Consider the following 27976-nt stretch of genomic DNA (forward strand, 5'->3'; position numbering starts at 1 on the left):
AGTTCGTGACTTTTTATTTTCAGCGCCGCCAGTCATCTCTTCGTTGTCTGATGCTTCCGAGTCAGCGAAGATCGTGTTTCAAATGCACTCAAATCGGCGGAAAATAGAAATCGGCCCGGGATATAGATAGGATCTTGACGTTGACGTTAGAGTTTGAGACTCCAGTTGGATTCACCGGCTTCGCGAATCTGTTTTCGTGTTCGTTCACTCCCATTAGCTGCATTTGTCGATTCGACCTGCGGCAGTTTCCTAGGATTCAAGAAGGAAGAAGATCGAAGCCCTGTGTCGTGTGGTCAGGTTATCTCATCCTCCACAGCGAACCCCTTTGCTGTTCTATAAAACGAAGTTTAAACCGGAATCGTGACAATATTCTACCCTTCTTCCGTCCCGGTTCCCTCCCTTGCGCGTCCGAAGACTAAAGAAAATTCGACGGTCGTGCGCGCGCGGCCCTGACTGCGAGGCATTAGGAAAAGGAAAGTGGCTACTGTTGTCCATACCTTGGAGAATTTTCGGTTTCGCCCGAACTCCCGGGGACAAAGGAAAGCAAGGCGGTGTGAGGGGGGAGCCCCTCTTTCTTTCGCTCCGCTGATCTTTCCCTCCTTCTCGTGGAAGGAGGATACGTCCATCTTCCTGTGTTTTTTGTGCCCCTCCCCCATCCTCCTGCTTTTTCATCTTTACGGTCAGGGAGGCGAGGTCTCAAAGAAGTCAGTCATTATCGCGTCCGAAACGAAGTCGAGATGCCGGCTGTCGGCCCTCCCGACGGCATTGATCCAATGGAGGCCTACATCTGCACGCTGCCGGAGGATGCAAGGCGGTGCGCCGAGGAAGAGCTCGGAGAAGACCCGGAGCAGAGGACCGAGCGGATCCGGGAAGTACAGGAGTGGCTGAGGGGAGAAGCGGCGTACTTGAACGCCCGAGACGGTAGGGATACCACTCAGCACCCATCATCAGTATTTCAATCAGTATAATGGCTGACAGCAGCAGCTCATTCTGCCATTATAATGCTTACTCTCTTTTGCAATTATTAGCCTTTCTACCTACATCCTTATTTACTTTGCCTTCGTATTTTCCCCTTCAGTTTTCAATTGTAGAAGGTTGCTAACAAATTAATTGCTTTTCAAACTACGTCCACTCTATCTGGTGCTTTTCTTCCATGACGTATTCCATATAATCTTTTCCTCCTCTGCTCTTCTGTTTACTCGATTCCGTATTTTATCAGTGCATTTATTTTTCAGTACTCGCTTTTAGAGCCAGAATCATATTCTTCCCGGGTTTTGATTTTGCACTGCTGGCATTAATTTGTCCCGTATTGCACCATTCCATTTTGAAGTAATTCCTCAGGACGTCCCGCGTGTACTCGCTCCTCCGCCAAATGTAACGAAAGGTTCTCCCATGTCATATTGGCGGGTGGCCCATCCTACAACATGAGCGACTGGAAAAAGTGAGAATCTGATTTAATTATTGTAGTAATTGGCTCCAAGGCAGAAAATACCGTTGACGGGAGGGAATGATGGATGCATCGAGAAGATGCGTTATTTCATCCAATGCTTTCGCATACATGTTGAACATTCTTCATTAATATGGATCATTACGATCATGATAAGACCTTTGGAGACATTAAGGTGAGGCAAAAATTGGCGCTACAACGAAGGCAGTGGGAAACGTAAATATGCTCCCGCTCATGAACATGTAGGTACGGGATAGAGTCGAGTTACACGAGTACTTTATTTGGATATGCCATTCTTCTATTATTAAAATAGAAAGAAAGAAAGACTCGTACTTTTCCACAGATTTTATTATACGGTACAACGCGTTTCACCGACTTGCGGCATCATCAGGTACGTGAACCTGATGATGCCGCAAGTCGGTGAAACGCGTTGTACCGTATAATAAAATCTGTGGAAAAGTACGAGTCTTTCTTTCTTTCTATTTTAATATGGATATTAATTACTTCCACGAAGTGAAGCCTGAAACAATAGAATATATGCCATTCTTCGTTTAGTGCGATGTATGCCTTCATAAGTTGGCTGTTTCACTGATGGAGGGCATTCATGCTCGAGACGGGATTCGAATGGCATAAGTTGGCCATACATGCCCAGATCTGATGAGTCATTTCGGCTTGAAAATGTGAAGAGAATACGTAGTTCTCGATGTCAAAACAACTCGCGCGGATGTTTGACTATATGGCGCGCTCGAAGCTGTCTAACTACGTTTGCATTTCGGGTTCGTGTAAATTTTAAGACCGTGATCTGTACTTTGGGAAAATTTGATACCCATTCTGGTTAGGGTTGCTGGACGTCTAGTTTTTCTTGGACACATCCCATGTTTAATAGTGTCCGAGCGGAATTTGTATAATTGTCTGGAATTTCCACGCAGTGGCCGACTAGTAACGTTTATTTTTATTCGGCCTTCTACTGCAGATGTTAATTTTTTTACAAGTAGTAGAAGCGTTTAGGGGAGGCGACCGACAGCTGAGGTAATTTGCGCCATTAGGGATGGATAGGAAATGATGAAGGGTGGAGAGAAACCCGGCGTCGGCATTAGCCTGCTCTTTACGAAAGGCGCCAAGGGGTCCGCTGCTTAACGTCCCATCCGACGCACGGCGTACTCACTCAAAGTGCCCTCCACAAAGCACCTCAAGTAGGGATCAAGATACCACTGAAAAATATTCAAAACCGTCGGGATTTGATCCCGGGCCTTCTGTGTGGGAAGCCAGTACGATAGCCACCACAACATCTCGATCCCCATTTTTTTTACAGTAAACGATGTGTTTATATATATATAATTATAATTCATCCTCTAATTTGAATAGAAGTTATCCCTTCTGTCGTAAATTTCTATTGCCTTGTCCTATAAAACACTAAAGTTCTGGTAGCCCTAATTCTGGGGTGCGTACCTAATTGGCTCGCCCCCACACTGCATGCAACCCTAATTACTCCCCAGTGTAGGGGTTAGGGTCTGTATCCCGGGCGAATCTGAAGAGATGCGATGGTGGACATTGCCTTAGTGCAGTGGTCAACAACCTGCGCCGTGACACTATTTTTTATGTGTTCTGCGACAGCAAATGTTTTTTTTAGTGTGAACAATTTTTGAAACTTCATATTTTGTTGTGTTGAAATAATAAAAAAAACTTCTTGTTACTAAGGTTAATCAAAAATATTTCGTAGTTACTTCATGTACCTTCCAATAAAATAATTCAAATCCGTGAAGTAATACGTATATTTAGTAGCTTTACTAATAAGGCCCTCGAAATCGTAAAATACCTGTTGTGCGGTCCATAGACAAAGGGTTTGCATCACTGTCTAATGGTCGCATAGGCCTTGTTCTCTAAAAGTCTAAACTTTTTGCCGCTAACTTGAATGTAAGGGCTGACGGCAGAGGAATATCTGAATGATATACTAATTCTATCTTATATTACGCCGCGGTATGTAATTCATCGCCTAACCGAAATGTTCTAGTTTAGGCATAGCATTAATTTTCGTATAACCTTATCTTGTTGTCGTAGAGGGATTTAAATATTTTATTTCTAAGAAAGCTCTGCGTGTATGGAAAAAAATTCTACATGCCTTTTCAAATTTTTTGTTACAGCTATCAAAAACGATAAATATAGAGAAAAAAACTGATTCTTTACCTGCGGAAAATTTTGCAATAAGCATTAGTGAAAATACAGAGTAACTGTGGTTACGAGATTCAGAAAGAAAGTTTAATGTGATAAACTTGACGAATTGTTAATGATGAGATGCAATTGTCAGCGCTGTAAATTTCTATAGATCTCCTCATTATTAATGCGAAGAGCGGGAACACACAATTGACAAGTCACTCTTCGATATGAAGTCATCGTCAATAATTCATATCCTTTTCCGTGCATGTGCAGCTGATGCCGAGAAAATATTCTCTGCGTTATGAAAGGATTGTTCACCAAAGGTGTCAGGTGATAATTTTGCCGTTGCCACGTAACAGTTTTCTTAATCATCATGAATTCGTTCATATATTTTCAATCCGTCTTCATTGTTTCACTCGGGATAAGTTGGTCAAAATGATTGATTTGTCCTTTCGTTCACAAATTTATATTAAATTTCGGTATCAAAATCAGTCTTTGCGCTCATCCATAAATGCTTGCATATTCTTGTAAATGGATTTAGATGATTGAAGTAACAAATATTCTATTTAATCTTGTTGATTTTTTCCAATTTTTATTACTATGATCGTAAATATTTACTTTAGTTTCCTTCGTAGACGTGTCTATTGCATAAATTTCACGACGCTTAAATAATTACGTTGATCTCAGTCTTAAAGTTCTGATAAATCAAACACTTTGGCATTTAAAGTAATTAATTTGCTAGCCTTGGCTCTTAATGCCCTTCGTTAGGTAAACTTATCATGATGAAACCGTGCATCGCCGACCGAAGATCGGATTTCCCCAGAAGCAACTGTGATTATTAGGTAGTCGGTCAATCCATTACTGTTACTTTTACGTAGATTCAGCGAATAATGAAGGCAATGGTTGTATTGTGTGAAACTTTTGGATAAGTTCCTTGCTCATCAAATTCATCCCTCAACCCTTCTTCCTGGTGAAGTTGGACGAAAGACAAACTATGCCCGGAGACGGCGTCACATAAAGCGTTCGTTGCCCGCTGGTTAAACGACCTCGCGGTTCACAAAAAATCTCGATTCTTGTCCTTTCTTCGGGGCTTCCGCTGTTTATCTCCGCCGGACACAATGCTTCGTGATCATCTGATGCCCGAGTGAGATGAAACATTTTTTCGTACCTGAAATCAGCCGAGGATTCCCAAAAGGTGGCTTCTCAAGGCCATTAGGTTAGTGACCGAGACATCTCAAGTAGCCGTAGGTGTCCGGAACTCAATTATTCGAATCCCAAGACAGTCAACATATTGCCGAAATTAACTTTTTCCGTTGTCGTAAGCTTTGGTCATAAAGAATTTCCAAGCTGACTGATGGATGTATGGGTATGAGAGTCCTTGATTTTCGTATTCTTTTGGGCCACTGTCATTAGGCATGTTCTCTCAGGTGGTAAATGAAATCAAACATTCATAGGATTGCGCGATTGATAACTTTTCTTTACCCTTCACTTCTCATCTACGTCTAAGTCTTAATTTTATCCTGCAACCCAGGGGAGGGATTTGTTGCGGAGGGTGATTCCATGCTAGGAATGCGCCCTCAAAGTTGAGTGTTGCATAAGTGTTGGTGATCAATCACCATCATCATCATTATTTCAATCCTAAGATTGTTTTACTGACCCTTCCATTCATCTCTATTCAATGTTAATTACCTCACCCCTCTTATACGATCTCTATTGTACGTCTTTTTTGAATTTCCCTCTAGGTCTTCCTCATTGAATATTCTCTACAATTTTCCATTCTATAATGTTTCTAACTAATACAAAGTACCTAATGGTGTATCCATTCGATTTTAGTTTATTTTTCCATTGAGATCACCATTTGTTCTTTTCCTAAATACTTTCTCGTTCCTCACTTTGTCTTTCCAATTCATCTTCAGCGTACTCCCCCAGCATCATTTATCATAAATGTATATCCTTCGCTGGTATACTTTTCCAATATTCCATATATATTTGATCCAGTGCCATGCTCCATGCAAACGTTTAGCCACCAATAATTGTGTTAAATAATTCAAATGATAGAAATAATTTTAACGACAGTTACGTTAATTGTGCTAACTAAGTGTAAAAATGTTTCTAACATGGCACATGAATTTCAAAAATACCCTGACACTCTATCAGAGACATTAGCCCAAGGTGAGCCAAAAAGAAGCTAGGTTTCATTAGACAAGTTGAAGAAAATGTAAAGAAAATGTGCGCTCAAGTATTTTTGTGTATAAACTAATGTATATTCAAAAATATCGAATGAACTAATATTTCCGCATGTATGGCTGGTGCTCTAACAACCCCCTCCACACACCCTCGAGGCAGCTTGCGGGAGATTGCGTAGATTTAGATGAACGAACAGTACAGAATATTTGATCTGAAAAGCTTCTTTGGCGGGAACGTCGAAGGAAACCTTGATCTTTGACATAATTAAGCCTGCGACAGAGTTCAGTTTCATTGTTCTCTGTTTTAGTATTATCTGGTTTGATTTCAAAAGGCACGACGCACATAATCGAGGCAGAAGAAAAAATATTTATGCCGATGTCACCTCTTAGTTTCGATACGCGTTGCTTTGTCACGCGGCCAATTGCATATCCTTTGCATGTCCAAGCCAAATCAGTGAGTTAATCAACCCAATCGGAAATAGAAAAATCGTTCATTTTTCAGGGAAGTCTGTTCCACTAGAAACACTCGAAATTACACCTCACAGTTCAGGGCAAACGTATAAATGTGCGGCAATTTAAAATGGGACAAAATTTAATTTATGCACATCTCAAAATAAAATACAAGGAATCGTAAAACACGAAAAAGTAGACCAAATAAAAACCATTTAGAATTTGATGACAGAGTTCATAAGTCAACTAAGAAATATTCATTCACTATTTGTTCCTCATAAAAACATTTCAAATAATTACCCTTTGAAAGTATATTTCCTTCATCCCTCGAGGGACGCTGTTCCATGGGTGAACCCCAAAAGCCCGAAAGACCTATGATCGTATTAAAGTTTTAGTATGAGAGAACGAGAGTATTCATTCGATTGTTTCTGGCTTAACTTTGTGGAAATTCATGTTCGTTAAGTGACGAACACAATGTATTTTTCCACTGTTCGGAAAATGTGAAATTCACAAAGCGGAAGTGAACTAAAACTGGCCCCGATTATCAATTGCTTCAGCCATTGAACTCGTTCTCCAAGTTGCAGCACGATGCAGTAATTAATTCTTAGCCGAAGGGTGATTCGACGACAAGTCACTGAAACACTGTTTCTATTTTGCAACCCAGTATGATGACACGGCGGAAGAACGTAAACTTGTCCTTTGTGGCGTTGATATTTTTCTTAGGATCATCAATAGCTGTGGTGGATACAATTGTGTTGCATCATTGCTCGACGATTGATTCCTACTCCCTGCCTTCTGACTATCAGAAAATGAAGTTTCATCGAACGAAAAAGTACCGAAACGTTTTTTTTTTTGGCCTTGATTAATAATCCATCCGTGATTAGTTGTGTTTTTGAATGTATGGAAGTTACTTGTGACAATATCTGTGGGCCCGTTTCTCAAAGATGCAAGTCCTCTGAAAGCATTCTCAACTGTAGCATAAAACTTTTCAAATTCGTATACTTCGTAAAATAGGGAATCAACAAGTGTTTCGCCGTTTGCTATTATCAACAGACTCCATATATTCAAATTATAAGGATTTATGAACTGGGTTGTAGGCTTGAAAAGCTTGAAGTTTGGAAGTCTGGTGATTTATCCTTCGAGCGTGTTTTATTTTATATTATAAATATTTAAATCTGGTAGCAGCTTAGTTTTAGACTCCTCTTGATTTTTGCACTTCATTTAAAACGTCCACGAACAACAAGCATACATTATGAATCCTACAGACTTCGCATATGGTAAAAAAAGCAAAAAAAGGCCAGTTATAAGGCGAAAAGTATCAAGGTAACTCATAATTTAGATTTTAGTAACTCTCTTAAGGAAGTTTAGTAGTATTAGTTACACAAAAAATGTTATAAGTAGTTGAAATTGAGAAATTGAATATTAACGGGAAAAAATGTCGATATTGGAAATACATAAATGTTAATTCAAAATTCGAACTCCATATTTAAGAATTCATTTTTTACTTAAGCCATTATCCAACATAACAAAAAAGTTTGCAATCGAGTTTTTATTCAAACCCAGTCCGACGTTTATTCTAGTAGTAATACTTTAATTGGGCTTCCTGCATTGTTCTTCTGGCTGATGCCGCGTCACACCGTGCGCAACGGAAGGAGGGAACACATCATTGACAGCAGAGCATCCAAGGCCGAGGCGGAATTATAACGAATGACCTTCTGTTTGGTCGTTAGGCCCGTTACTTATTGCACTGACCTTAAGCTTCAGGCTTACTTTTTGTTACCAGGGAACTAAAATTGCACGCCCATAGAGTCAAAGAGTGACGGAATGCCAAACTAAATGAATGGAATTTAATTCCCCTTCACCTGTATGTATAACTGACTGGTTAAAAAAAGCAATTAACACACTTTGGCAACAGATTGGGTTTGTAGGTGGATGATATGGGTGTAATAGTGTTTTCAATGTGGTCGCTCGTATATTTGCTATGTAAAACCACCAGTTCATATAATTTGACCTTTAAATTTTCCTCTGATTTCCTTCAACCGCAGTGAGATGCAAGATTCAATAACAATTTTAATTTAAAATTGGCAATTTTCCACAGGATAAAATTTAATGCGACCAGTTTCAATGTAACTACATCATCGTCAGGAGTAACTGCATCTTCACCTGACGATGATGTAGTTACATTGAAACCGGTCGCATTAAATTTTATTTTGAGGAAAATTGCCAATTTTTAATTAGTCATGATATTCCGTCGTATCACGCCTGAAACGTCTCTTTTTATTCAATAACAATTTTACGTCAGTATGCTTTACAAATAAATTCCAAGTCAACGGCCAACTTAACCCTTGAGTTTCATTTTTATAATTTATCCTTCACTATTATGAGGTCAATAATTTTACATGTTCAATGAAGCTTCTCCCGGCACTTCTGTTGCAAGCTTTCACTTCTGCTTGTGTGTTGGTTAATTTTGGAGGAATTAATGATAATGGTACAGATGATAAACGGCGACTTCGTAATAAAAGCTGAGGCAGACCTGATGAAGTATTTGATAAGGTTATAAAGCAATTATTTCCTCATTCGCTTTGGCTTTCTTTTAGAGATCACTTCGATAGGGTTTCTTCGGTACCTTATCAGGTTTTCATACTCGTCAAGACGTGTTGGAAATAAAAAAGAAGGTTCGTTTTTGTATTTACCATATTGTTGGACCTATTTGAGCAATCTGATAGGCTACGCCTTGATTAGCGCAGAGATCAAGTCATAGCTACTGAAAAACATATCCAGCGTTTAAATCATGAAAACGGAATAGTCCGACGTGTACGTAGACAGTCATAAGATACCGATTCAGGGTCTGTGACAGTTGAATTGTTGGAAAAATATGATTTCTAGAACGGGATTATTAGAGTTCATTTTAAATTAATGTTTGGTGATGACTTTTATTTACATGTTTTGTATTTAACATGTAAGAGCTTGTACGCAATAAAAATATTTTTAGGCTAATTGATGTTTATTATCTGCCATTTTTTTGATGCAGAGAGTTTTTTCCACTTTGGATATCAATCCACAATCCTTATGATGTTCTCACAAATGTATGCATCCTTTCACACTTTACCCAAATATTTTCTATGTGACATTGTAATTTTATTTCGTCTTATTTTCCTTATAATCATTGTAAAAATTTCTACACACTTTAATGTAATGATTGTTGACGTATTTATGCATGTAGACGACGAGGTTTAGGTGGACGAAGGGACTATCTAGGCTCAATCTCGCCCCATTAAAAATGTTTTATTATCATTGTAAGGTATGTAATAACCAGAAAACCCACTTCGTGTATTATTCCTCGGTCTACCTTACTGGTATAATTTTCAGGGAACCAATAAAATTTGGGTACTGAAGAATTGTGATCAAAGATTATTGCGGACAAGTATGATGGGATTCTGGTTAAACCATACAACATATTAACTCATAGTTAGTTATCTTTTCAAATGAAAATATGAGAGAAATCGAGTAATGTTGGTGGAGAATAGGGCAACATAGAAATCGGAGGAGGGAAAATTATGAGGTGGTAAAACACAGTACTTTTGTAATTACAAACGAAACGTAAATTGGTGGCGCATTAGAAATTCATGAGAAGTTTACTGAGTGTAGTTTGTTAATCCAGGCTTGGCCATAGTTAATCTAATGTGAATGCTTTGTAGCTACCGTCCAATACTTAAATCGCATTGAACAATGTTGATGAAAACGAATGATGTTCCGTATCAATTTTTTCAATCCCTCCCTCCTCCTCTTTCCATTCTTCTGCATCCATATCGAGACGGATGCTGCCATTTGGAGGACTGAAAGTGGACACCACGAGAAGATCCGAACAATAGCTCTGTTTTAACCGTCAGTTCAGCCAGGAAAAAATCCATCGAATCACAATACACCGCTAAATTCCTTTTTAACCTCAGGTTTCACTGCGAACAGATTTCCCATTAGGATCCCCAACAGACCGTGAAACAACACGTTTTTCAGCTCGACCCAATATGGCTCATAAACGAAGATTTTATACGAATGAACTATACCTTCTGCTTGCCTGATATTATCTTCCGAGATTTTGAGGTATTTTCGCGTCCCGTGCAATCACACCCTTGCGTTTCGCTGCACGTCACCGGAGTCCCAACTGTTCAAGGCTGTTCTTGGTTTGCGTCGGACGGGCCATTGTGAGTTGTGGGAAATTTATTCTACTATATATCGCTTTGCTGAGGGATGAGCCGATTCGGGAGGAATTTGGCCCCTCGTGTACGTGCCATATGCTTCGTGTGTTCCACTTCCTGGCGTAAGTGCAGCGGGAGGGTTTCCAAGTGTCTTTGTATTCTTTTTTCTCAAAATCGATCGTGATATTGCGTGCAGAGATATGAGTTAGAGTCAATGCCCCCCTCTCTTACTTGGAGGACGATCTGATTAAAATTTTGGTATATCCATTAACATCTCGTGACGTGGGAGACAATTAGAGCGTTGGCTACTAGCCAAGAGGTCCCAGGTTAAAGTCCGAGTGATATCTCTGGGCATCCCAACTTGTTATATGCCGTGCAATTGTGTGGGTACTCAACGTTTTGGGCCACCGTGGAAGGCGCAGGAGACATACTCTCCCCTCTTGGCGAGTTTTTGGCTTTAATTAAATTCATTATATTCCTTATAGGTACATCTAGTGCCCCTGGCCCTTAAAATTATATACTGCGTGGTGTGCTACGGTTTCTAAATTGGTAGGATTACTTTCAAATCGATACAAATCTTAACTTTCTTATATTAATAAGGTTATGAAATAATTTTGTTCACATACCGATGCACTCCTCACCTGAGACGTTTTTTTGATCCGACTCTGTCTAAGGGTGGAATTCAACAACATAACATACCTTCAGATTGAATGCTATGGTTTGGATATATGTTTGGTTGTCCAAAGCGCTTCTTAGAGTAAGGTGTTTTCGAAAACCATCTCGAGGGGTTGCAGGGAATTTTCGGGAGAAAAACTGCAGCAATTAATTCACAAAATGGCGATTCGCGGGACGATTGGCGGCGAAAGAAGGATTAGATCGTATTTCTGATTGTCTCAATCACAATATTTCAATGGAAACGTGGTCACTCAAGATGTGTGCTTTTTCGGGTGCAAGATCTTCCTTGCAAACCATTGGCGTCAGGAGGAAAGAAACTGCCCCCCCTACCCTGATGTGTGAATTTCACCCGCCATTGGTCTTAATACACATATGCGGTAAGCTTTACCCTCATCTATCAAACCATCCTCCAGGTTAATAACTGTAGTGGCAGTATATTAGAAAAGATGCCAAGATGCACGAGTAGTGATTTCATTTTCCTCAATTTATGTTGTTTTCTCCTCATGTTATGTTTACATAAACATTAATCACCACTTTGGATATTGATAGGACACAAAATCAGCCCAATCAATGACATTATGGTCTTAGGCAAGGGGCGAAAGTAACCATAGGATCATAGGATAATTGGGAAGGGGAATAAATAGATTTAAGGGGTTTGGTTTAGAAGCGGGGGAAATAATATTGTTGCTGCCATGTAATTTACAGGAATGAGAATATTTCGGAAATCTGTCTGTCCTGGTTGGCTCTAATGCTATATTTTCGGTTAAATTGGCAGGTCGGGCTGCGATGTCCAAATGTGAATCCACTTACTTTTAAAGAAATAATTTCACTCTAACGTAAGCCTTTTTTCCCCATGCTTCCAAACCTGTGGGTGAAAGCATTGTAAACCAGCTTTTAAGAGTATTTATATGGCGTACTTTCTGTATAACCTTTTCGATTTCGGTAATCCAATACTAAGTATTCTTGAAAGGTTCCCCTGTGATAAACGGGAATCAGTTCTTCGAATATAAAATTTGTCTACATTGGAAAATAGCGAGGTGATGCTTTCTGAACATGGAGCACTCAAGGATGCTGCCGAATATTATTTTAATTTTATGGTGTTTTTATTCAGATGCCATTGTGCTCTACATTTTATTAAAAATACTTGAGACACTATCACGAAGGACCAGCTGTGAATTTGGCCATTCTTCGAGACAATATTTATAACATGTCATATTCAAACATTTTTTCATTGGCCTTAAACTTGAGGTCACATAAATTTGTTTCAAATAGAATAGAAGTTAATTTGAGGAGAAAGCAATGATTTATTCAAAATTAAATACCAAGAAACTGTGGTAGATGCCTTGACAGTAACTTTTAACTGAGTTATTCACTATGTGTGCATTACAATGCAACATTTTCAGAGAGTAATAATTATTCGTCTTCACCGGCATTTGAACCCGGATCCTTTGATGTCTGGCCTATTTCTTTAGCTAGTTAAGCTATCGAGGCGTTCTTTCGTGGGTTTTAAAGAAATTTCGCCGTGTAAGAGGACGTCTTGATAGCTTAACTGGCTAAAGTAGTCGGCCGGACATTGAGGTATCTGGTTTCGGCGAATACCGGTCAAGGCGAATGATTTTTAAACTCTGAAATTGTTACATTGTATTAAAAAATAGTTAATAACTCTCTATTTGCTTCTCTAATGGCGAATCCGTTCTACTTTTAGGCGTTTTGGCGCCGTACCCACGGTTGAGAGTATGTTCTCCAGGGGATGCGTGCTGGAATAAGCGATATCATGCTCGTTTCATCCTCAACAAGGAAGCACAATGGATTAAAATGTTGAAAAATGAAAATAATCTCTACCAATACAATGGATTATAGCACAATGGACTCTACTGTCAAGCATAGCGATTTCCGTACTGATTTATAATCATTACGATGGCAAAATAAATTGCGTGATCGCCCTTCCATCGGATACTTTGTTCTTATTCTCGTGCTCCACAGACCACAACACGACCGCAGTGAAATTGGAGTTCACTCGCAATGGGGTGAGGAGATAGACTTTGGAGCGAAGAAATACGCACGCTTTGGCGGAAAGAAACTGCAAAGTGGAGCAAAACTCATGCCCTCCCCACAAATACCCTCACGAAGAATTTCTTCTGCATGCTGTCGCCTCCTTATCTCGTGGTTTGCATGTTTTCCTTGCGCTTCACTCAGAAGTTGCAATAGTTCATTGGGTGGTTGATAGGGTTCATCTGTCGACTCCTCGTCGCTTTTTATAAAATTAACGTCGCGTGAAATTCGCCCAAAACAGGCGCGGTTTTTTTTTTCAAGTTTTAACTGCGGTGAATTTTTTTCGAATGATTCTGTCATTTCGAATAAAAATAGGTTACACCCGGCTGATTGAATTCCACCGAATAAGTTTAAATGTAGTATTTCATAATTAAAACATTTCTGAGAACTTTCAAGAAAAAACAGTAGGGTAAAGGTTTGTCTTTCTCGCAAACTGATATCCGGTTTTGAGACTGGTTTTCAGTTCTTTTTCAGGCATATCATTCGTAAAGCAGCGAAGTGCGTTTTAAAGAAGAATACGCCATCTCCAAAAAATAATTGCTCTCCAAAAAAAATTGCTCTTCGATAAATTATATATTTTACGAGTTCTTGACGAATTAATTGGTAATTATTTTAGTTCAGGACACAAAGTAACTTATTGGATGGCACCAGTGTCTTGGATGTTCTGATGTGATTCAGAAGCAGTAAACCTAATTTGACAGTTTTTATCACAGCGAAAGTATCAAAGGTCATCTGTACTTATCAATTACTCTCTCCTCCTCAAACGCTGAATTGCGTTAGAACTTGGAGGTCCGCTCTTTTGAGCATTCACTTCCTTATCTACTTTTTGTTGCTATAGTGAAAACGAAATATTCTGGCGAGGAATTCCCATCAAAATATTACTGATAGATTACCCAACTTTAACCCGCGTTATAGATTAACCCGTATTCGTCGATTTATTAAAAAATAATCGGGAATCATCGTTATTAATTTAACAAAAGATTAGTTTTCAAATTGCCGCTTTCTTCTTCTGTCAGTATTACCTTCTGGTTGAATAATGAAAACATTCCCCATACATTTTTTTCAAAGTGTACTCAACGAGGTTATTTAAAAAAATAAAAAAATGGAATCCCTATGAAAATTTCGGTGATACAACCATCTTTTTCAGGGTAAGGTGAAGGCTCAAATACGAGGGCTATCAAGGATCTTACGTTTAGGCCTAGCGTGGCGGTGGGTAGAGCTAGAGCCACCATCGTGGTGTCAAAATGTCCCTACACTCAGTACCCATCCTGTTGCGGTAATGTGAAGACTGTGGTTCGTCTACTTCACTCACTGTGAACTGATAAAATGTGCGCTACTATAGAAATTCCAGCGAATTGTCAACAAAGACAGTCCAGAAAGTCTCTAACGTTTTGAAATAAACTATTAACCTAATGGTAAGACAGTTTTATTATATCCATTTGAAAGGCTTAAACTATTTTTCAACATAGTTACCATTTAACTTGAGGTATTTATTATAAAAATACGCAATCTTTTCAATTCCGTCTCTGAATAAATCTGCCGCTTTACATTTTAACCACTTGTTTACACCAGCATGCAATTCTGCGTCACTTCCAAAGCAATGTATTGCAAGCCACGTCTAGAGAGACGGCTCTAGACAACCAGGTCCAGAGAGATAAACCGGCGATTTTCACGAATTTTTCCTTGATATTCACTGTGAGTTCATCTGCTACAAGGTCACTACGGCCCTCGCCTTGACAATTGATGCGGCCATTTTTAAAATGAAAGCACCACTGCCTCACTCGCCTTCACTCATTATTCCGTCTCCGTAAATTTAATAAAGTTTCCTATGAATTTCAATTAGCTTGTGATTTTTTGCCAGTAAAAACCTAATCACAAAATCGCACTTAACAACTCGCGAGATTTTGTATCCTCCAAAAAAGTATTCGTTGTGTTTCTCTGGATGTCAAATGTTTTATTGAAAACAATTGTTAGAGATGCATAAGAGAAAAGACAGATGTGACTATTGGGGATGTAAGTGTGTAAACAATATTTCAATATGCACCGAAGGTGAAGTATTGCTTGTGGAGAGGCCAACAGAGGTGAGTGTATAAGGAGTCGGGATAGTTATAGTGAGGCAACAAAGCTCTCCTTTCACCGGAAATCCAGAAGGATTTATTTTACGCGTATTTATATTATAACTCCTTGTTTCATGGAGGCATTAAAAATATCACTCGTCGATAATTCAAAGTTGTAATGCCTGGTTTTTCTTTTCATGCCATTTCTACCGTTTCAATGACTGACGTATCACTGTTCCAGATGATCTCTCCGTTCTCAAGTTCCTCCGAGGGTGCAAGTTCGACTTGGAGGTCGCTCAGGGGAAGCTTCGCAACTTCTATGAAATGCGGAGGAAGATACCTGAGTGGTACAGCGACAGGGACCCCGCGCTGCCGGAGATCCAAGAAATGCTTAAGTTGGGGTGAGTGAGCTGGGGAGTACATTTGCAGCCGTTATGAAACGTTTGGAGTGCACTGGAACAATCTATAAAAACAATCTGCTGTAATCAATCTCTCACAAAATGAGTGAGAATGAGGTTATCGGGGGATCGAGATGGTGCGGAGGCTAACGTACTGGCTTCCCACCCTGAGGGCGCGGGTTCAAATCCCGGCGGTGTTGAATATTTTTCAGAGGTATCTCGATCCCTACTTGAGGTGCTTTGTGGAGGGCACTTTGAGTGAGTACGCCGTCCGTCGGATGGGACGTTAAGCCGCGGACCCCTTGGCGCCTTTCGTAAAGAGTAGGCTAATGCCGACGCCGGGTTTCTCTCCACCCTTCATCCTTTCCTGTCGTTCCCCTATGGCGCAAATGACCTTAGCTGTCGGTCGCCTCCCCTCAAAACTACTACTATGAGGTTATCAGTTTGTCCACTTGGCCAATCTCAAAGAAATTTGTTTTAAACTTCTTGAGCATGGAATGCATTCTCACGGGAACATTTTTTGCTTAATAGCAGCAGAGACTAAAGTAAGTTGAGTGGCCTGAGCTTGAGCAATGGTAACAAAACGGAGATTAGGCACAACAAGTGCAGGACTCGTAGATATTATTTTCAAATATGTTTCTTTTAAAACCATTCATAAACATGTGACATCTTACAAATGCATAATTAAGGTAAAGGGTAATAATGATCCCTACGGCAAATAAAAATGATGCAGATGAAGTGTATTTTGGCATAATATCAAAAAGATCCATTGAAAACATCACCAGATTGTGTTCTGAATTACCAGACTCAATTAAAAGCTTCCCTTTATGTATGGTGACTTCCCTGTGGGAACTTGTAGGGTTATATGCAAATTTAAGAGGTCCAGGCAAACTTAAAGCATAGGGCTTGAATCTGGGTTAGCATACATGTGTTGTACGCTGCAAATATTTTCTCCTCGGGGTCTAACTGTTATAATGTGAAATGAACAGCAGCCAAAGCCTTAAATAAAAAAGCCAGATTATCGACCCTCTCATTTCAAGTTCGATTTGAATTGACGCATGCCGTGCCGCCGCTTTAATTATTATTAATGGTTTGCTGGGTGTTTGAAAATCAACGGACCGTGATGACGAGAAATGTAGCTGATCTTTTTCAATAATCGCAAAAATATCGTAAATCTCCCTTAAACTGGTTATTAAAAAAAAATTATTCCTCTAGAAAAGAAGTCGTTCCGACAATACAGATGCCATTTGCGTCCTTAAAGATGGTTGGGACGTAAAGGGAAGTGAAAATAAGAGCGACGGTGAATCAAATACTTTGGCAGGTTTCTGTATTGCCCAAGAGATACTGACATATTATTCTTGGAAATAATTTGTTATATTCTTGAACCAAGTAGTGCCTGTAATTTTTTTGTTTACTTCATACATTAAAATGCATATTGCCCATACTAAAACAAGAAATTCCTATTTCTGCAATTCTTCACGCACGACCTTTCCTTCAAAATGACGCGGAAACATGTTTCCTCTCTCTTTAATTATTTTCAAAAGCGTCAAATGGGTATCTTGGGCTAATTTGACGCTTTTGGCACTGTGAAAATAAGGCAGTTGTTTTCAAGATTAAAACAAGTTTACCGCAAGAAGAAAGAATCAAAGACTTTGCGTTTCCTATGAAAACGCAAAGTCTTTGATTCTTTCAAAGTCTTTCTTGGTAATTTGACTTGTTAAAACAATGCAGAGTATAGACATTAATCGTTTGGTTTGATTTTTGTGTGTAACTAAACACGCAACTTATAGGGGAAGTTATGATCCCTGCGTAAATTACGGATATTTCAGGTGAATCCCACTTAACTGAGGAATTCATCGCTTGTTATATAATTATAAATTCCTACTTTGTCCTGCAGATGAACTTATAGTAACGAGGATAAGTCAACTGAAATAATTTCATAATAGAGAGTCGCAGCATAAACTATTGACCTGAGGTGGCTGCGAGTGGCATGCTATTTCAATAATTTGTATTAATTAAATATTCCTGTGGAAAGCGTTCATTCTCTGGTTTCAGTTTAGCGTTTATCAGTAGAATTTCTCTCCATTTTTCGTATCTTCACGGCGTACGTTGACCTTGCTGACAACAGTTTTTTCGGCCGGGCCTTCGACGTAAAGACACTGGTTTGGAACACCAGCGAAACTATTGTCAACAATATCAAAGTTGTACGCGATCAAGACACAAAGAAATTGAGAAAAATTCTATTCCTGAGGAAAGACTTAATTTTGCAGATAGGATAGTTTCAGTTGTAACGAAGCTTCGTTGTGTATATTTAATTTTGGCCTGGTAGCACTGTTGGTAAAGTGTGAAGCTACTGACTAGAATTTTTGCGGTTTAAATACAGATGATGACTCTGGACAATCCCGGCTATGAGTGACCAAGCTATGTGATTCTTTGCATGCATACCTTAACTTTTTGGGAAATTGCAAGCGACATAGGCCACCAGTAAATCCGACAACAACGTCTATGAAAAGATTTACCATTTACATATTCAGGATGAACCTGCCACATACCGCGTTTTTGTTGCATGAACGCTACATTTAAGCATATTATTTGATTAAATCATCAATGCCGCTTACATGCCAGGAGAGTTAGTTCGTGGGAAGGTTAGGAACATTTCACGTATGAAAAGAAACAGTGACTTACGAATGTTACTTCGAAGAGTGAAAACTGAAATTAAATCAAAACGTTAGTCACCGTTGTCTTATAAACAACATAATTTACGGGACAGATTTGTATGATGACCTCTGCACAGATTTTACCCCTCGTTCCAGCGGAGTAAGCATTGCGGCAATGGGATCCTAAGCGAATAAAAAAATATATACATATGTGTGTATATATATATATATTCATAAGATCTTTTCCAGTAACAAGTCATTGCAATTTCCGCAGTTTATTTTCCCGGGACCTCCTTTTCGCTCTTCCTCGCTCAGCTATTTCAGCAAGACTGCAGACATAAGGTCTACTCCATGCACCATAACTTTTAGTATACTCGTAAAGATTGGAGCCGGAAGCCATTAGCAAGTATTAAATTTTCCCGTTTGAATAAATGAGATTATATCGTAAATGGTCCGAGATTCGAGCCCTTCCCATTACGTCACATATATGCGTAAGACTTTCGTTCAGGTCTGTTATATAGGCAGAAAAGACTGGATTGTCAAAAAGCTTGCCGTCCGTATCTTGCGTAACCCCCTTCACTTTTCAGTCTTGCCACACAACTTCAACCTGTAAGGTTGAACTAGTATTGCATCAAAAGTGATGGGAAAAAGAGAAACATAGGAAGAAAAAAATGTTTATGGCATTTTAAAATTTTTACTTGAAAAAACTATGAACGATACCTAATGAAATAAAATCACAAAATATTATAAAATTTTCTATACGCGGCGCATTCTTTTTATAGAGAGAAATAATGTCATGATTGACGAAGATATCTACAAAACACTGCCGTAACCATGGATACATGGTTATCATAATCAAAACACCAGAAAAATTTTACCAAGGCTTATGTTGAAACAATTATTCGATTTTTCGATCGAGATCCGCGCAAAGATGGTCAGAAGAACATTTAATTTTTTGTCGCAATTCAGATTCAGTCCACAAGATATTGCTCCTACGCAAGTACTTCTTGACTGAATTCAATACTTTTCTTATACATATAACATGTGAAGAATCGGAGGTCAAAGAAACACTTATATGTAAAAAGTTTCACATTTTACTATTTGGTCAGCCTTGACCAAATATATCACGTTACGAGCCAACATTTCATTTTCTAGCTCGACTCGATATTCCAGACTGGCTATAAAAATTTCAGAGTAAAATCGTGTAGAAGGCATAATTTTGGAGAAGTAACCGAAATACGTCGGATTTTATACCTATAATTCTATGGCACAGGAAAAGAAACTGGACCCTCAGTCCTGTTAGTTGAATTTCATACGCGGTAGTGAGTTGTGATCGCTACTTGCACACATGAAACTTGCCTTCGGTTGGAACATTGTTGTTTTATCTAGGTTTTGATTGTAGATAATATTCTCGATACAAACAAAATCCGCTAAATGGAGATTGTGCTGAGATCAGGAAGTAAAAGAGTCCTCGATAGGTTCACGCTTATGATAGATAACGGTGAATTTTATCGCTATCAATTGTGACCGGTGAATTTCAGCTCGTCTCGTTTGGATGAACGAGATTTGGGAGTATGTGATTCGAATACTATCGTGAAAGAGATGACATCACCACTGCAGCGTATTTCAGAAGAGAAATAATGTCACGATTGTCACCATATCTGTAAAAAAACCTACGGATGGAACCTTATCTAGAGGATTCAAACTGTTGAATGTAGGTTTTGAAACTCGAGTTCAATCAATCTCTTAGTTAAACGGATTACCCTATATGTAAAACTGAAAAATAGATGTATATGTTTGCTAGTGTTGCTGATACTCGGATGGGCAGGTTTTAAATTTCTTGTGCACCATCCACTCGGGATCTCAAGTGCCCAGAATTCTATTTTTCACCCTTGTTTCTCCGATCATGTTGGTAGCATGTACTAAACTAATTCAGAGAATAATTTAGATCCAAGTGATTGCATGATTGAGTGAAGAAGTATCTAATGAAAAATTGCAAGAATTCAAAGTAGGTCGAAGTTTTACGGTAATGAAAGAATAATACCATGGAGTGAATTAAAAATAAAGAAAGCTCACGCCCGGAAGAATTATTTGCAATAATTCTTTTTTCCAAAGTCTACTATATTTGAGTTTGTCTAACCTTGGACTTTATAACTAGCTGTACATAACGGGGTCAATCATATTATTTAGATAATATCGCTTATCTACCTTGTTATCTTTCGACGTTTCCTCCCGCAGCCGATCAGTGTTGCCGTTAAGTACTTGCCGACGTTGAGGGGTGATTTCGATACTCGGAGGGAACAGGGAGGAGATATCAGGATCCAATACATGTATGCAAAGGGACGAGTGAGAACGGACAAATGCTATCTTAGTTAAAATGCCGGTGCGGAACCCGCAGGTTCCGTGAAACCCAGACGCCTTGAAATCGGTGCTTGGGTAACCCCGGTTTTAATTGAGTTGTTTCAAACAGAACTTGAGTGTACTTAACTATATATATATATATATATATATATATATATATATATATATATATATATATATATATATATATATATATATATATATATATATATATATATATATATATACACACACGCACATGTGTAAGTAATAAAATGCTTAATCTTCATTTTTACAATAGATAGGACTACTGACGGGGCGGAGAGATACCATTTTACGTGAATAGATGTAATTCACGTATGCCAACTTATGTTCACGCATCACATAACTCACATACTATAATCATTAGTATGAGCAATTAATCAATTATGATAAGTTATGATATACATGGGAGTGTGGAGGAAGCAGATCCTTTGATTTGACCTAATAATTTCGGCCAGTGATAACATTTATTTAAGTGTAATTTTTTTAAAGAGTACAGGACTATTGTAGAGCAAAGAATAGATACGACATATGGAATTTTAGCATTGTTAACTATAGCACAGTTTAGACCGATTTCACACCCAGAACTGTAATTTTAACCCCATTGGATTAGAGATGACGACTATTTACCAAGTAGCAATGTAGAGACACCATGACACCAAGTACCTAGAGACAATATATGCACATATATGCCTCGCGGTATGCCCAAATTATTTAAGGGGAGAGAGGTCACAATAAATTTTCTTCGAGTTAATCCAAGCTAATGACGTAATTTCTCATTTTTTAAGTACTGTCAGTATATTTACTGCATTATTTGATCACAACCGCTTCATACCTAATAACGCGCTTCACCAAAGTAATCAGTCACAATGATAATATATTGGAAAAGAATTGATACTATGGCCCAGCACTTTATGTTTAACAATAAATATCTTTTAAAATTTTAAGATAGATTTTTCTATTTCCCCGAATGAACGAAGACCATGACCCTATAGTGGCATAAATATATTTTAATACCAAGTAAGGTTTGACTCATTATAGTTTCAGTAGTGTATTTATTAACATCTTTGTCTTGCTCTTAATGCGCTTCCAGGATTTCACGCTATGCAAATATTAACGTTTATAAAACATCACGTCACAATATGCACTACTGCGAGTGTAGATAAAAAATATTTCAACATTTTTCCCGATTAATGTTGAGGGGTAGTTATAATATTATATAAAATCATCGCTAATTTTGATTTGCATGCGCATGAAATATTTGACACATAAATACGAAAAATATGATTATGCTATCTGTTCAATTTTGAATTAACGACTTGATTGAATTTTTCACGTTATAAAATACAGAAATGGAAAATAAAATTTTAAAGAATCCCACTGTTGACCTTATTTCAAAAACGACCTTTGACAGCCTTCTATTCGATACGGTTTTTTCTAAACTTATGCTTAATTTTTAAAATGCATTATTGAAATTGTTACGTTAAGATGTTGGTCGAAAGTTTTCTTTATTATGTTACCATTATTATTATTATGTTACCATTTGTATATACAGTGCATTTTGAAATTTTAAGAGCCACTATCAATTGAATTTCTGAAAATTTTACAGGTTCATAGTAGAATTTTTACGCCATGCTATCGCTATCACCGCCCCCATATAATGCCCACCAAACATACGTATTTTGTGTAAAGCACGGGCTGTGGCATTGATAACGGCTTCGTTTGAGCAAGTCAATGCTGACAAAGAGCAGGTTAATGCCGGCTGGTGAGAATTAATACTCGTATTAACGGTCGATCACGATGCATGGAACAAGATGCTAGGGTGTTAAATGTGCAAAATGTTTAATAATGTATGCATTTAGATGTTCAGGTATGGGAGAGGGTATTGTGAGGGCGAGGGGAATTTGGGGGAAGGAGGAAAAGATTTCAAAAGTTTATAAGTTAATAATTGGGAGGGGTCCTAAGACCAGAGATTATTGTATCAAGGATTAACGTGACGTGACACCCAAATTTTCTATTTCTGATTTAGCTGTTGAATTGGGAAGTTGTGTGCCTATGTAGGAGAAGCGCATGCTAGTGTGCTTATGACCGACGAGCAGAAGAGAAGCGCTTTGGATGAGAGAGATAGCGGCGAAATTATTCGGAGAAGCGGTGAAATATATTCTGTGGCTTTTTGTGTCGGGCCGTATTCGTTACGAGCTCGTACAATGAACTGGCTACTTGAACGGGCTCTGGCATCAAGGGCGTCGCCGTTGGAACAAGGAAATGCTGTAGGGCCTTCCTCACTTTAATTCATCCTCCCCCTTAATTTCAGACGACTATTATGGGTTCACATCCTCCCTCTCCACCGCGCGGTTGATGTCAGGATCATTTAATTACTCTCTCGGGTGCCGCTAAGCCGGCGACATCCTCGGCATTCCCTTGTGCTCCTGTTTGTTATTCTTTCGCCGCCCCTTGAATGTCTAAGGCCATCATTCAGGGGACTGCCAATTCATCGACAATACTCTAATCCGAGCCACAAGATTAACATAATTTTTGCGAAATGAATATGATTGTGCGGTTATGTAGATATTTTAAGCCTTCGTGACGGGGAGTTGTAAAATAAGTAATGATGAAAGCAATAATCTAGGGAATAGGAAGAGGAAGTTCTCGCAATACTCGAACATAAGCAGCCTTTGTCGACCGTCCGAATGCTACCTTTAAATACATAGCATACCTTGAATGGATTGGCAGTCAAAAATTTGGTTTTTTATGGACCTAGAAAAACTTTAGCCAAGGTTGTGGTTTTACTACGAACTTAACTCTATTACAACTCGGCTTAGCATTATACTAAAAACGCCAACCATTCATTATGCATGAAATCAGTATTCGACTCTACCTAATTGATGACTAAAATCTTTCTCCTTTCACCGTTTTTACCTAACATAGGAGTCCTAAATAAAGCCTTTCTTAAATAAACAGAGCGATAAGGGTATCTGTATCTTCATGGTACCCCAAAAAGCACCGCTAGGGGGTGTGGCAGGGGTTGTTTCCACACCAAGCTTTCGGCGCCTATGCCAAACGTTGCTTAAATTTTAATTTACTAAGGGAGAAGTAAGTTGGTTCAAATGACGGAAACAATTATTTTAAAAACATGCATGTATCGCGGTATCTGAGTTTGAAATAATCCCTTTCGCATAAATGTGCGTGTATATATTATTATAACAGGTAATCTACCGGCTAAGGTAGGTTTCGGACGGACACAAGCCAGCAAACAATTCTCTTTTCTCTCCCAACAAAACATAACCCAGCATCCTACTCTACAACAAGCCCCTCTTCATCTCCGCATTCCTCCTTCCTCCATCCATTCCGTCTAACATCTTTATCCTTTTTCTGCCCCTTCCTCCTTTGCTTAACATTCTCCCCTTTATCACATTCTTCAACATCCCGCTGCCATATGTGTGTGTGTGTGTGTGTGTGTGTATATATATATATATATATATATATATGTATATATATATACATACATATATATATATATATATATATATATATATATATATATATATATATATATATATATATATATATATATATATGTATAATGTGTGTGCGTATATACATTTTTTTCACACATGTAATTTTGAAATGTTTTTGCACCCATTTAGCAGATGGAAATGTTTTGACTATTAATCGCTCTGCAATCAAGTTCTGGAGTGACAAAAGGCGAATGGTTTTTGAATCGCAGGGCATTCCTTCCGCTTCTGGGTAAGACTGAGAGCGGCCAGCAGGTGGCGCTGGTCCGGGCGGCCGTCCACGAGCCGAGAAAGCACAAGCAAAACGACCTGTTCAAGACGTCCAACATGATCGTGGACCTCATCCTGCACGAAGATGAGCTCATCTCCGTGTACGGGATAATCGCCGTGGTGGACCTCAAGGGGGTGACCCTAGGCCACGCGCTGCAGATGACCCCGTCCGTCATCTGGAAGGCAGTTCACGCTTGGCAGGTGGGTCGTTCTCACTAAAATGGTAACGGAGCGGTTTTCTTATCGCATGTGGGATACCCGCACCGGAGGACTCCGTCAGTTTGCAGAGCCGTGCTAAAATAGAATAATCGTGAATATTCAACCCAAATGACTCTTTGCCATGGTACAATCCCTATAATATACTAATGCAGAAGAATTTGCTCGCTCGCGCTCGCGCGGGCTTTAGGTTGTCTGCCCCTGATCTACACAAAGGTCCCTCACTTCCCGTGCAATTGGTTGGCATATATATGAAGAGAAAATAATCATTCAGATATTCAGTGTTCATGGACTTTGTTTCGATCTCGTGAAATAATATTTGCAGATGAGCACTTGTCGTTTTGAATTAGCCTTTTAATATTTTTCCAATTTTGGTATTCTCGAACTATATGCTGACATAACTTGGCTGATGTCTGGATAATATTTTAAAATATAAAGAGACTGCGGGAATAATTTTGCTAAAAGTAAATTCATCCGTCATTTGACATAAAAATGCGATTGTTTCACAGCGAAAAATATTATTGTCTGTGGTCAAGGCGAATGATGTTTGCATGCTCTTGTCTCGTTAAATTAGCCGAAGGTAAAACAAAACAATGAGGGTGATTTTAACATTATTGTCGACAATGGCCATAAAATAATAGATACATTTTAGGAACTTAAAGGTTTACCAATTAATGATTAACGAATAATTTACGCGGAAGAAAAAACTGCGCTATTTATGATTTCTTTTTTCGTTTTAGGATTGTTATCCAGTACGAATAAAAAGTATCAATTTCATCAATGCTCCTTCCTACGTCGATGTGGTGCTGAATATATTTCGTAGATTCATGAACAAGAAGATGGCGCAAAGGGTAAATTACTTTATACATTTTTTCCTGACAATATACTCATTTTTTATTTAAATATTTCTTCTGATACCAATTTTTCAGGTATCTTTACCTGTTGGGTGCCAAAAATTAGCTCATATTGCGTATTATAATCAATCTTCACAGATTCTTCTCAATGTTATTTTTTTATAGTTCGGAGATTGAATCGGGAATTAATACATGCCATAAAAATTCTAAATATTGACTCATTGATTACCTCTAATGCTCAGATATTAAACTTAAAATTCGAATAAACTTTCTATCTTTTAATTTTGAAGTACAATGTGAAGGCTTTGGCTGCATATAATTCAGCACAGAAAATTTCAAGGAAACGTTTATGAATACGTAATCAATGTGATGCATGCTTAGTGTTTTAATTCACTTCAGACACACGCATGAAGGAGGCTATCTAGGATTTAGGATCCAGGGTTAGTGATTTTCCAAATTCATCTGGATGGCTAGTTTACCTAGATCGTAGATGTTTCTTCAAACGGTGCTTGAAATCGAACCTATTAAATTTTAAACTGAGTGCATCTCGAACATTTCAAGCTTAGGCTTAAGTCCTTCACTCGGCTTTAAGGAGTCATTTATTCTTAAACCTTAAGCATATCCTTTGACATACATTTTATAGGTATTCGTCCACGGCCACAATATCAAGTCGTTCCACGAGATCGTCCCACCAGAAATTTTGCCAAAGGAGTACGGCGGATCGAACGGCAAATTGGAAGACTTAGTGGGTAAGAGTCATATGCTTACATGGCCAGCTTTTACTTATTGTGAATTGTTTGGTTTAGTATTATCCCTGTTTTCATTAAATGTCTACAAGTGTTTGTTAATTACGCAGTCATAATGTACTGTCCGTTATTTCATCCTCCCAACTTTATACATATTTCTAATAAATTGAATAAATTTGTGGAGTCCTTCGGTAGAATATCTCCATTAGTACTAAGCATGCTCATATATTGCTCCAACTTGCTTTTTTATCAACTTCCGCCTCCTCTTCACCTCCGCCTAATGTCTCGTCAAATATGCCCGTCAAGACTGCCCTGATAATTCACTGGTAAAATTCCGGTGGGAAAATTTGGCCACCCAAACGAATTATAAATACTTTCTTCTTTAGTTCCACTCCTTTAGTCCACTCCTACACGCGCAATCCCACCTTCGCACCCACCCTCCTCCCTCGCGATCACCTCTCTCCCTTCTATGTATTCGCCCTTCCACGCCCCACTCGTATGGGTATAGATTACCGCGTGCACGACGAATATTTCATTGAAACGGTTCTAGTATTCTTCTCCCTCAACACCAATATTTCCCTAAGTTAATCCTACTTCTCCTCCATCTCGTTTAGCACCAGAATTTAAACAACGCGCCGCATTCCTCTCAGAACTAATTTTTTGACATTAATATTACGTAATACGTAATTACAGGGCGTAAAATAGATGAAGATGGCTTATTACATGTTAGCTGCATACAACGTCAAATATAGTGCATGTCTTGGAAATTATGTGTAAAACCAGGAGACCAAGCTGTTATTATCGTTCTATGTAAACAATTTCATTAGTGACAGGTTTGCATCCGACTTCTATCCTTTTTCCTGATTATATAACCATATAAGCTCAATGTCTAGGGTTGGACGTTCATTCTCACGCATTAAAATTTAATAGATTATAATCAACTTCCGCCAACCGAACTTTCTACCAACTAAAGCTACACTTCTTTGTTAAAATACATTGATCGCAAAGAATATTGTTGGTTAAAATTGCTTTTCATTTTTTCTCATTTTTCAACGCTAATAATGATTTACAATTTGAGTATCGCACAATGAACGCCTAAGCGCGGTCTTAACGCTCAGAGGGAAAGCTTATAGTTAGTAATTTTTTCAAACTGGTCACGATGAAGATGCGTGGTGCTGCTGTGCAATTCTCGCATCAATACATTCAGGTTTTTTCCCGTGAAATCCGAGTCAACAACTTCGACCAATGCGCATTTATATCGTTCAATTGGGGTCATTTGGAGGAAAAGGACTTGTGGGAAACGAGCGGGAAGAATAATTTTAGGAACTTCTTTTCATTCTGGCTCTTTCTTATCTTGCAGCGCACTGGAAGAAAACTGCTACGGAGAAGAGAGACTGGTTCATTGCGGACGAGAAATACAAGGCGGAACTTTGAGAGATAGTCGAGAGTTGGCAACACGTTTCCGTCATCAAGATTCGGAAGGATGTCCAAGATTATTATCATACATACATATATATATATATATATATATATATATATATATATATATATATATATATATATAAATAAATATATATATATATATAATATATATATATATATATATATATATATATATAAATATATATATATAATATATATATAGTATATATATAATATATATATATCGGAGCCCAACACGTCTATCACATCGTGGTAGTGCACTTTAACTAGTGGACATT

General features: G+C 38.5%; 1 protein-coding gene across 1 annotated transcript; it reads left to right on the forward strand.

Moving 5' to 3' along the window:
• LOC139687871 (retinol-binding protein pinta-like) lies at window positions 1-27741 on the forward strand. Its single transcript, XM_071585205.1, has 6 exons — window positions 1-921; window positions 15459-15618; window positions 24382-24640; window positions 25396-25506; window positions 26153-26258; window positions 27616-27741. The coding sequence occupies exons 1-6, from the start codon at window positions 738-740 to the stop codon at window positions 27687-27689; spliced, it is 894 nt and encodes a 297-aa protein (XP_071441306.1). The 5' UTR covers window positions 1-737; the 3' UTR covers window positions 27690-27741.
• The last annotated feature ends 235 nt before the right edge of the window (window positions 27742-27976 follow it).

This window comes from Hetaerina americana, unplaced genomic scaffold (genome assembly GCF_022747635.1).
Source record: "Hetaerina americana unplaced genomic scaffold, ioHetAmer1.1.p SCAF_2, whole genome shotgun sequence".
Taxonomy (NCBI): domain Eukaryota; kingdom Metazoa; phylum Arthropoda; class Insecta; order Odonata; family Calopterygidae; genus Hetaerina; species Hetaerina americana.

Bases quoted from the DNA above. Each gene is read 5' to 3' on its own strand.
- LOC139687871 (XM_071585205.1), top strand. From the start codon at position 738: ATGCCGGCTGTCGGCCCTCCCGACGGCATTGATCCAATGGAGGCCTAC. The intron at 922-15,458 runs GTAGGGATACCA...TCACTGTTCCAG, and splicing joins GTACTTGAACGCCCGAGACG to ATGATCTCTCCGTTCTCAAG. The intron at 25,507-26,152 runs GTAAATTACTTT...TACATTTTATAG, and splicing joins ACAAGAAGATGGCGCAAAGG to GTATTCGTCCACGGCCACAA.